General features: G+C 35.5%; 1 protein-coding gene across 11 annotated transcripts in view; it reads right to left on the bottom strand.

Annotated features, from left to right (window-relative positions):
• The window catches only part of IMMP2L (inner mitochondrial membrane peptidase subunit 2), a 406,378-nt gene that overhangs the window by 87,362 nt on the left and 307,016 nt on the right, over positions 1 to 12,000 (bottom strand). For all 11 annotated transcript variants that reach the window (XM_086887105.1, XM_086887108.1, XM_086887111.1 and 8 more), the window contains one exon: positions 3,141 to 3,243. In XM_086887105.1, coding sequence (XP_086743231.1) covers positions 3,141 to 3,243 — 103 coding nt within the window. Of the gene's footprint in view, positions 1 to 3,140; positions 3,244 to 12,000 lie in introns of those variants that run through there.

Here is a 12,000-nt window from a genome sequence, read left to right as displayed (position 1 = left end):
ATAGTATGCCAAATAAGGAATGCTAACCTAATATTACAAAAGCTTGACTTCACCCAGAATTTAGAAACACTAACAGTCAATTTAGCAGAAATCTCTATCCTAATCCAAGTAACTGAAAAAAAAAAATCCAGCAATATGTAATTTTTATACTCCTTAAATAATAGTAAAAATATGCAAGTTCTCTAGATGTTTATTGGCTTCTATTCAAAACAGCTGTTTTCACTGTTATGAATGGCTGACAGATTTCCAAACCTGAAACACATCAGCATTAAAGCAAGAGATGTATCACCTGCCATTCAGTATCACACAAAGCATTTTTTTAAAAGGCAATGTGCAATAGCCATAAATTAATTATTTTAGTCCCATATTAAGGAAAGGTAATTAATATTTAAATTTTGATCATATACAAAGTTAATAGCATTTCTAATTCAGCACTAACCATAGATACCCTGTTTTTTTGTAATATCAGTTAAGGTACTAATTTCATTCAAAGACACAATTAAGCAGAAAGGAACTAGTAAACCTTTACAAATCTTAGTTTAAACATTTTCTTTTTATTTAGACACTTCAGGAAAATATGTGTCTGTTCTTTAAAAATCCAATTTTAGTCCTATAAAATCATGCAATAACAAGATATTATTTATATTATATCATTTTTATGAACTAAATGAACACAATTTAATCAGGTCAAGTAGTACAGTTTAGAAATTCATATCTCTCCAAAGGTGCATCTAATTAGAATTTGATTGGTATCAGGGTTTTTGCTTTATCAACCTAACCCATTAGGCCATTACACATATTGTTATTCTCTAAGAGAAAAGATTATTCTAACATCTGTTCTCAATCTGTTTTTCCATAATTTCCTTTTATGCCCCATGTAACTCATTAAGTTCATCTACAAAACATTACTGAGTCTACCTGCACTACAAATGCCTTTCTACTATATGATCACATGAAAATAGAAATGGTAGCCTACAACACAGTCCACTTAAACCCCCCACTATTTTACTGCATCTTTTGATCAAAGAAAACATAATTTTGAAAGTCAGAATTGTAACACACAAAATGCATAACTAGTGTCCTAAGTGACCTATATACTAACAAAGTGAGAAAAACATTTCCATATCTTACCATGTCTGTTCCTTACCACTGCTGCAGTCTTATGAGAGAATTTTTCTTTCCAAAAGTACATACCTTCTGAATGGCTTGAAAGAGTGATTTTAATATTTTAATTCATTTGTGCAATCTCCACAGTACAGAAGAGGAGTAGAAAATGTCCCAGTAACCTAAAATCTTAAATATGTAGGATGAAAAGAACCTGGAGTGCAGTGTGTCCTTCTAAATACACTTTCCATTTTCTTCTACAGACAAAAAAATTCTACATTTTATTATTCTGAAGCTAGTTTCAAACCCTGTGATCTCTTCTGCCCCTTCTGCTTCCATTCAGCAATTGCTGTTCTAATTTAATTTTGAGAGGAAAATACCTATTTACAGCTGACTTGCCCATAATGTATTCATCAAAGCAATGCAAAGGTCATTCTTCCTGCAGAAAGATAAAGAATTCACTGTCAAAACCTATCCTGCTAGCTCTCAAAAGTGCCATTGCTGTAAGAAACCTGACATGCTATCTGATGTTAGCTAACAACTGATGATTAATGTGAGGTCAGCGCCTAGGCCAGGGGATTTACTAATATTTATAAACATCAGTGAACTGAGCAAATATCTCAAGATATTTAGATTTACCCCAACATTCTATCTTGCATGAAAGCTGCATGGTGTCTACCTTAAGGATTTTACCTTGTATGAATTTCTGTGTGAGCTGCTGTAAATCTGAAACCAATGTCCAACTGCTAAGGGTTCTTTATGCTCTGAGCCTACACTGGCAGTATATTTGTAAGTGAAAAGGAGATTAGTGGCTTTATGACTAAGATTTATGTTGGGAACAGAGAGTGACAGAGAAAAGCTTACTAAGGGAGGAAAGAGATACCTGCACAGCATAGACTGAATTAATTCTGCAGGAAAGAACCTCTAAAACTAGATGTTAGAAATCTTAGGAGATAGAAGAAGGAAAATAATAATGGAAAACAGCAAGAAGTACAAGCACAAAAAAGTGAAACAAACTAAAAGAAAGCATCACCATTGCATACTCCAAATCAGACAGCAGGCCTATTTTGCATTATTTCCCCAAGAAATAATTATTTAAACTTAATAACTGGGCTAAACTTCTAAGCTTAGAAACCAGAAAAACTCATAAAGTCATTAATTCAATAGTCAGTGGGATGACTTCTGTATGAAATAGATGTGAGATGCGAAAGGGTAGAAAAATCCAATCTTGACAACTTCCCTGTGACAAACAGTGGGTTTTTAAATAATATTAGGGGAATATTCTCTCTTAAAAGGAGAGAAAAACGTGGAATAGGGCTAAAAGAGCTTGTATTTCCACAGCAGGATACACAGTTTATTCAACTATTTCCTGCATGCTAGATTAAGTTAAAACAAGAACAAGAATCTATACAAAGTGTAACAGAGCCAAAATCAAACCCAAACTAGAGTTTAGAGAAAAAAATTACCATCTTCCTGATGAAAAGGTGCATACTTTTACCCATCAAGAAACAGATTTTACAGGTTACATTTTCTTTTCATCCAATATGCAAATTAAATTTAAATATTTACTTTGGGAACAGTTTTGAAATATCTCTACTATTGTCCACTGACCAATTTACCAGTTAACACTTGTTAAGCATGGTTACAGTTTCCCATTTTTTTTCATCCCAGCACTGGCACTAAAGCAAGACAAAGCCCCCAAGAAGGGAATCATTCCAAATTGTATCAGCTGGCAAAATGTCCTCAGGGAGCATCTGTCAGCTACAGGGAGCTGGCTCACCCTCTGGCTACAATTCCAGTATATCCTTCCAAATTTAAAATCTCTACCACATCTTCCATGTGGGGAATTGAAAGTAGTCTTTTTTCTTTTTATAACAGCTAAGAAAAAACTCAATATCCACTGACCAAGGTATTTTATAAAGTTTAATAATTCTCACAAAAAGAATAAAACTGCAATCACAATCAATTCATACTTGCTGTGTTTCACATACGCAGTTTTTCTGTTGCAAAGTGTGACATACAGAGAATTGACTTACAGGACCAAAAGCGTTGCTGTCAAAGCTGTGTCCATGGTGATCCCCTTCCACCCAAATATGACCATGTGGAACTTTCACATACTTCTTTTTGTATCCAATGGTTCTAAGCAGAATTGGAAAAAAATGGTTAGTTTTAAAGATTTTTTAAACAAACAAGTAAACAACAACAAAAAGAAAATAAACCCAAAAAAACAAAACAAAACAAAAATCCAACAGCGTTAGGAAAATCCACATATTTCCAGGTTTGGAATTTGACCTTGCATATAACTCAGCACCTGCTTAAAACTACCTGCACTGAAATCCTTTGGACTTGAGAGTGTTACTTAAGTCAAAATATATGAAAATTTTGTATGAGCTGGTTGCAGGGCCTGTTTACTACACTGTTTTGTCAGAAGTAACAACAAAAGAAAGGAAGAACACACTTTTCAGTTAAATATAATTAACAGATTATTAACTCCACCTCTGTAGTGACAAAATTTTGAACCATCAGAATTTATCTCAGGTAAATACCAGAGAATGTACATATGTCACAGTTACATAAAGATACTGTTTAAGATTGGTTTTATTCATCAAAAATATACTGTTGTATCTAAGCTGGCCTCAGATTCAGAGCATAGATTATTCTGTCCTGGAGGTAGGATTCATACAGCTGTAACAAGCTAAACAGGATAAACTTAAAAAAAACCTTTAAGAGAAGGCCAAGTGATGAAGAAAAATGACATTGATGCCATCCTCTAACAAAAAATCATACTGGTGCAGCATGTCCCAGTATTACAACATGACAAACTACAGATTAGTACTAAAGCTGAGGTGAAGAGTGTGTAAAATTCCTGTATTTAGTTCTCCAAGTAGCTGTCATTTTCATAAAGCCAGTCTGCCTTCTACCGCACACTTCTGCTTGCTTTCAGACGGGACCTGTTATTCTGCAGTCATTCATGCAGAGAAGTTGTCATGCTTTAACCTCAGACAGCAATTGTCATGCACACTGAATTATTACCAGGATGAAGCATTTACATATGGGACCATGAATAGTGATACTTCTTATTTATTTTTGAATAAACAAGTCTGTCCACCGACAGAAACAGACTTTTGATCTAGCTTGTTGCCTCCAGCTGCTCTTCGCTTTTCACTCTCTGGAAGATAAGCCCTCAGAGCAGAAGGCTGAAGGAGAACACTAAAAAACTGAGAAAAAATCAACTGGAGAGAGAAAACCATCTTCACCAGGAGATTACAGCTGAACTCTGTAACAGCACTAATCAAGGATATTCACAAGTCAAAACAAAAAAAAATTGGGGAGGTTTGTTTTGGTTGGGGAGGAGGGTGAGTATGTTAAAAGGACAAGCTAATCAATAACTTGGAGGCTATGAAATATTAGATAAAAAAGGAGTCCTCAAAAGTTCATTTTATTAACTTTGACTACATTAATCAAATAAAAACAATAATTACTTAATTTGCAAGTCACAAAATCTGACTAATCCTTTTTCAAACAGCTATTTTTTTGGCAGCGAAAAGGATGAGCATTCCAGTACTATATTTTAATGGAATTCTACATGTACTTTCATTGAAAGCTGAAAAAATAATAACCTATTTGCAGAAAAGAAAAAGAATTATTTTTTTCTAGAACAGAAGCCATATTACACAGTATTCAAGACTAAATTTATAAACCACTGAAAACAAAAATGTAAAACTGTCCTAGTTGGTAAATATATGATTTCCTAAACATAAAGAGTATGCTATAATAATTCAATTATCCTAAAAAAGCAATTTTTTACTATGCAAATATATATATTTTTTTGAGATATGACATACACTTTGGACAATAAAATTATTTCTGTTTCAAGATTTTGTAATGCTTCATCTCATTGATAGTTTCTTCTATAAAGTATCATGCATTTTACTAGTAAAATGTTTTAAAGTATAGGTTGAGAGTTCTCCATTAATTCTGCTGTTTGGTTAGACACTTCTCAAAATTATTAAATGGGTCTCTTACATCAGTGACAAAGCCAAACAATGGCTCAAAAAGTATTTAATTTTCCCTTCCATTCATCCTCCTGAATACACAAGAATATATTGTGACAAAGTTTTGTATCCTTACAGACTTCATGCACAAGACTGAATTTCACTCAGAAGGGTGAAAGGATTTGAAAGTTAATTCTGCTGGCATGTTTACATCATAAATGTCAGAAAAATAATATGGCAAAGGCCAGTCAGTGACTCAATTTCAGAACAGACACAATCTCTTATCCCCAAATAATCTCCTCCTTTATTATGATTGGGAAATCACTAAGAGGAAGGGGAAAAAAGAGTTTTGCAATAAGTACATAGAAACAAAATTGGAGGAAAAAATTGTCTGCATGGATATGTCTTGTAAAGATTTTCAGAGACCCTCTGAAAATCTAAGGGTTTAACACAGGTGTCTGGTGTGTTCTTTAAGGCCTAAGACAAAAAGAAAAAGATTACAGACTGCAGTAATTATAATTGGTTCATTTTATTATTTCTAAACCAGGGTAAATAAGTATTTTGTTTCTACTCTTGAAATAAGCATCATAAACCAGAATATTTTACTACTCATGCAAAAATAAAGCATCTTGTACTGATAAAAGAGGAATTCTATACAAATTCTCATATTGGAAAAAGCAGCTTATTCTACACAAGTAGTTTTTACTTAGAAGAAATAGAATTAAAATTCACAATGTTAATAAACATATTAAGGGAATAGGGGAGAAAAAAAGAAACAGAAAAGAAACAAAAAGCAGCAGTTCTAGTTGTCTACTTTAGTAGATGGGAGTTATACTTCATGGATAAATCCCTCAAACTCAGCAGTTAAATGTAAAACCTTCAGTCATATCATGTTTGGGTTATATAAATTGAGTTTTCCCACATATAGGCTCAATAGAAAAGTAAGTTATGTTGTAAAAAATAAGTGTCTGCATACCTGTGAACAGAAGAGAGGCAAGAAAATCTATTTTCCTAAAGCAATTCCTTCAAAATGTTACTGTAGTATTTGCATAGGGCAATTATATGGGGACTTTGTACCCTCTCTAGCAATACTACTGCAAACACTGTCCTGTGGAACACTCTGGAATTTGAAAATAAAGTTTTATTCACTGCATGCATTAATAACAAACCACAGCAAAGAATCATGTTACAGTGAACCGGATCATCTGTTTCTTGATCTTGGTTTTAATTTTTAAAATAATTTCGTTGTTGAGTTACTCCACAATAGAGTAGTAAAATATTCCTGCAAACAAACCAGACTACAGGCTTTAGAAAGCCATGTTTGATTCACCATGCTAGGTTATTTTTAATTACTCTTGCAAAGACTATGTTGATATTTTAAAAATAAAAACTCACACACTTGGTGTTCTTACCTAAGAAGAGAGGCCAAATTGATTCATAGTCAAAATTAGTCATTGGCCCTCTCTTCCATGAATCCTGCAGAAATGTCTGACCTAAATTGCAAGGAAGAGACCACCTCTGTGTGCTACATTGGCAATATGGCTCCTGATCTAAATGTACTAATGATCATTTATTTGTTTCTTTCATAGTTAAACATTTTAGCTGGGCATGCTGAAATAAAACTATTGTCCATCTTTTTGTGTAATTCTACAAGTCCAAGTTACTAACACAAACATCATTTTTGAAATTGTTGACTCCACTCTTTTTCTTATGGATAGCCTTGCAGACTACTGCTATCAACTTTACAGGTTTAGATCTATGTAAATGAATAGCAGTTTTAAGTGTAATGATCAATACTTCTGTGAAAAAGAAATACAATTCAAAGTGAAAAAATACTTTGGAATGCTTCTAGCACTCTTCAACAATGGCTGCAAAACTAAAAATCCTCAAGGCAAATATCAGTTTAAGGTACTATTAGCTCACTGGGAATTTTACATCAATTCCTTGTGAGATGTCTTTGCTACAAAGGAATTGCAGTCAATAATATAATATATTTTGAAAGCAATGCAAACTTCTATTTTTCTTTCTTAGTTGAGCATCCTTAGACGCTCTGACTGACTGTAACCATGCCCTCTGTTAGCTCTAACACATGAAGTTCTTAATTAAATTTTGAAGATATCTGAATGAATTCATAAGAGAAAAATTGCAGTAAGTAATAATTAACTTAGTATTTGTTAATTTCATATCTAGTTCATTAGCATAAGTTATAATTACTGAACAATCTCTTAAACTTCATAAAGCCTCTACTAATGAAGAGTAGTCTTTCACTTTCTTAAATTAACTGTCTTGTAATAAAAAAATAATAAATATTTAACATTTCTTATTCTTCTGGTTTAATTGGTTTGCTTTAGCAATACTTCAGGCAAATACATTAAATTACCCAGATTTTGATATATGGAACCCAAACATCTGTTAAAAACCATACTGGTGTCATGGGGTAGCTTTACCTTTAAGACAGCTTGGAAGGAGAGGAAGTTGAAGCTGCTGGTGGCTGATGGGAGTTTTTCTCTCCTGACCAATTATCGGTCATTTTCAAGAATTGACAGCAGATCTGACTATTAAAAAGTGAATTTAACTTGTAAACACCCCCTTAAGAAGTACAGACAGAATTCTCTTGCTCTCTTTGGTTTCCGGCTTCGGACAAAGTAGCAGGCTCTGTCTTGGCCTCCTCCCCCCCTCTCCAGGCCTACAAGGCCGCGGGGTGGAGGGGGGGGGAGGGAGAAGAGAAGCAGCGCTGGCCAGCCGAGCTTGGTTTTCAGTTTTTGCTGCTAGACTGAAACTTAACACCATGAACTCTTGCAGTTTTCCTAAAGCTTTTAATTCTTTTACTACCTGGATAAACATACAGATTACTCCTTTTCTCAGAAAGACAGAGAGAGAGAGACAATCAACATAGAGGAGACATCATAAAACCACCAAAAACAGTGAAGAAAAGAGTTAAGTTTAAATAAGAAAGAGAGAATAAAGAGATGCTTTACAGCTGAAATATCTTTCTGTTAAAGCTATGGAGATGGACAATAATAGTATAAAAAGACTCCTTTAATTCATGATAAGAGTATTAGGAGGAGTGAGATATTCAAAGTGTAACTTTTGAGCAGAAGAGAGACAGAGAGAGTGCTTGTGATACTGTGAGTTGCTGGAATTGAGTTGAGTGAAGATTTTGAAGCTTTGAGGGCAAAGAGAAAACTGTTTTCCAGGAAGGCTCACAGAGACAAATGAAGAAGACTTCTGCCTTTGAATAACTTATCCTTAAAATAAGATTCCTAAACTCTGTGACCCATACACACCTTGGAGATGTGAAATGAGAGGAGAAGATCTAATGACAGATTTCCGGGCAGCTGGCATTAGAGAAATAGAAAACTATGATGAAAAATAGTTTTCTCGTGAGAAACTCCGTAAGCTAACAGAAAGAGACTTCTGTTTCTCTACAAAGACTGATGAAAGACTGTAGCAAGAATTAAGACTGTTTTTAACCACCAAAGTCCTAAAGTTATTTGTCTCTATGTTGTCATGTGTACAGAGAAATAGTTAAGATGTAGAAGATAAGGAGGTTTTCTGAAAGTTTATTCTGGTATTCTCATTCTTGTAGTTTGTTAATAAACTGTCTTTATTCCTTTAAGTCTTAAGCCTGTTTTGCTCTTGTTTTAATCCATATCTCACAACAAAAAATAAGTAGTTTTTTAGTTACTGGTTTAAAACCACGACATTTAATTGGTGCGTTGGCCGGGAAAACGAAAATTAGCAAATCTAAACTAGTATATTAATAGTGTTACTGTGAGATAAAAGATTAAGTAAGAGCAAAGCATGATTGTCTTAAGTTTATATAGCAGTGATAGTAAAATCTAAGGGTAGAAAGTAGTAAATATTTGTTTTTTCTTTTCTGTCAATTTATTAATTTTTAAGTTGTATATTGAATATAATTGATAATTTTTGAGTAGGTGTTTACAAGTTGAAAGGGTGGAATGTCATGGGGTAGCTTTACCTTTAAGACAGCTTGGAAGGAGAGGAAGTTGAAGCTGCTGGTGGCTGATGGGAGTTTTTCCCTCCTGACCAATTATCGGTCATTTTCAAGAATTGACAGCAGATCTGACCATTAAAAAGTGAATTCAACTTGTAAACACCCCCTTAAGAAGTACAGACAGAATTCTCTTGCTCTCTTTGGTTTCCGGCTTCGGACAAAGTAGCAGGCTCTGTCTTGGCCTCCTCCCCCCCTCTCCAGGCCTACAAGGCCGCGGGGTGGAGGGGGGGGGAGGGAGAAGAGAAGCAGCGCTGGCCAGCCGAGCTTGGTTTTCAGTTTTTGCTGCTAGACTGAAACTTAACACCATGAACTCTTGCAGTTTTCCTAAAGCTTTTAATTCTTTTACTACCTGGATAAACATACAGATTACTCCTTTTCTCAGAAAGACAGAGAGAGAGAGACAATCAACATAGAGGAGACATCATAAAACCACCAAAAACAGTGAAGAAAAGAGTTAAGTTTAAATAAGAAAGAGAGAATAAAGAGATGCTTTACAGCTGAAATATCTTTCTGTTAAAGCTATGGAGATGGACAATAATAGTATAAAAAGACTCCTTTAATTCATGATAAGAGTATTAGGAGGAGTGAGATATTCAAAGTGTAACTTTTGAGCAGAAGAGAGACAGAGAGAGTGCTTGTGATACTGTGAGTTGCTGGAATTGAGTTGAGTGAAGATTTTGAAGCTTTGAGGGCAAAGAGAAAACTGTTTTCCAGGAAGGCTCACAGAGACAAATGAAGAAGACTTCTGCCTTTGAATAACTTATCCTTAAAATAAGATTCCTAAACTCTGTGACCCATACACACCTTGGAGATGTGAAATGAGAGGAGAAGATCTAATGACAGATTTCCGGGCAGCTGGCATTAGAGAAATAGAAAACTATGATGAAAAATAGTTTTCTCGTGAGAAACTCCGTAAGCTAACAGAAAGAGACTTCTGTTTCTCTACAAAGACTGATGAAAGACTGTAGCAAGAATTAAGACTGTTTTTAACCACCAAAGTCCTAAAGTTATTTGTCTCTATGTTGTCATGTGTACAGAGAAATAGTTAAGATGTAGAAGATAAGGAAGTTTTCTGAAAGTTTATTCTGGTATTCTCATTCTTGTAGTTTGTTAATAAACTGTCTTTATTCCTTTAAGTCTTAAGCCTGTTTTGCTCTTGTTTTAATCCATATCTCACAACAAAAAATAAGTAGTTTTTTAGTTACTGGTTTAAAACCACGACAACAAATTTTGTGAACAAAAAAAACAATTTCAGGTTTTACTGAAGTCTTTGACACATTAGTAATAATCACCTGTGCTGCTGTTTCTCAAACTGTACTTGAAGTCTCATTGGCTTAAGAACAGAATCTACCACAGTTGCAGTAATTTTCTTGTTCAGAACATAATGGAATTACATTTATCTTTTTAGACATTTTTAAAGAAGTTGGTCTGAAATTCTGATTTTTTCTTACATATGAGGTACATTTTGAACCTTTGCAAAGTTTTTTTTTCTCCACAATTTAATAGCTAACAGATGTACTTATAGCTATCCTTGGCTGAGAAATAATTTCAATCTTGACAGTCAAAAATGAGCTCTATATGGTATTCTAACCACCTGCCCACAAGCAAGAAAAATCTGCTTTTTTAGGATGCGGTAGCAGTGCCAAAGCAAGTAACTTGGCTCGGCTAAGCTGGATGAGGAACGATTGCCTTCAGTTTGATTTGACCTTGAGAAATCCAAAGGTCCAAGCAATCTGCATATCTTTGGGTGTCATCTGGGAACAGATATTGTAGATAATGTCCTGTTTTCAGAGGAGATAAAACAAAAATATAAACTCTTTTGTAAAATAGGTAGTCTCTATCATACTTAAGAACAACTTTCTCCTAGCAACATGAATTGCTGTACATGTTTATTGGGTCTGCATGGCCAGGTTTTGGTAGTATGAGGTCTATGGGGTGGCTCTGTGAGAAGCTGTCACAAGCTTCCCCCACGTCCAAAAAGGCCAATGCCAGCCAGCTGCAGGATGGACCCACTGCTGGCCATGGCCAAGCCCATCAGCTGTAGTGACAGGGCCTGCTGTATAACAGGGTAAAGAAGGGGGGAAGGTTGCTGTACAACAGTAACTTCACCAAGAGAGTGAAAAATATATGTTAGCTCTGCACAAACCAGGGTCAATGAAGGAGGAGGAGGTGCTCCAGCTCCTACAGCAGAAATTCCCTTTCAGATTCTGGTGCAGACTCTGGTGAATCAGGCTGCCCCTCTGCAGCCCATGGAGGTCCATGGGGGAGTAAAGTTCCACTTGCAGCCCATGGAGGACCCCACACTGGATCAAGTAGATGCTTGAAGGAGGCTGTGAGCCCAAGAGAAGCCCACTCTGGAGCCGGCTCCTGGCAGGACCTCTGGCCCATGGAGAGAGGAATCCATGCTCTAAGTAGGTTTTCCTGCAGGCCTTGTTACCCTGCAGGGGACCCACACTAGAGCAGTCTGCTCCTGAAGGACTGCATTGCATGGAAGGGACCCATGCTGGACTTTGTGAAGAACTTCATGAAGAACTGCAAAGTGTGAGAAGGAGTCATGTTGGAAAAGTTCATGTTGGAGACTGTCCCATCAGGGAAAACCACGATCAAGTGTAAGAATGTGAGGAGTCCTCTCTCTGAAGAGGAAGAAACAGCAGAGATGTGATGAAATGATTACACCTATTCCATGTTCCCCTGCACCACTGCAAGGGAACAGGAAGAAAAAATTGAAAGTAAATTTGAGTCAAGGAAGAAGGGAGTGGTGGAAGAAGGTATTTTAAAGATATGGGTTTATTTCTCATAACCTACTTGCTTGGTAATAAAATATACTCATTTCCCCAAGCTGAGTCCATTTTGCCCTACATGGTAACTGGTGAGTGAACTCTG

The sequence above is a fragment of the Cyanistes caeruleus genome, chromosome 4, assembly GCF_971803275.1.
Source record: "Cyanistes caeruleus chromosome 4, bCyaCae1.hap1.1, whole genome shotgun sequence".
Lineage (NCBI taxonomy): Eukaryota > Metazoa > Chordata > Aves > Passeriformes > Paridae > Cyanistes > Cyanistes caeruleus.
This window is presented reverse-complemented; position numbering and strand designations above follow the sequence as displayed.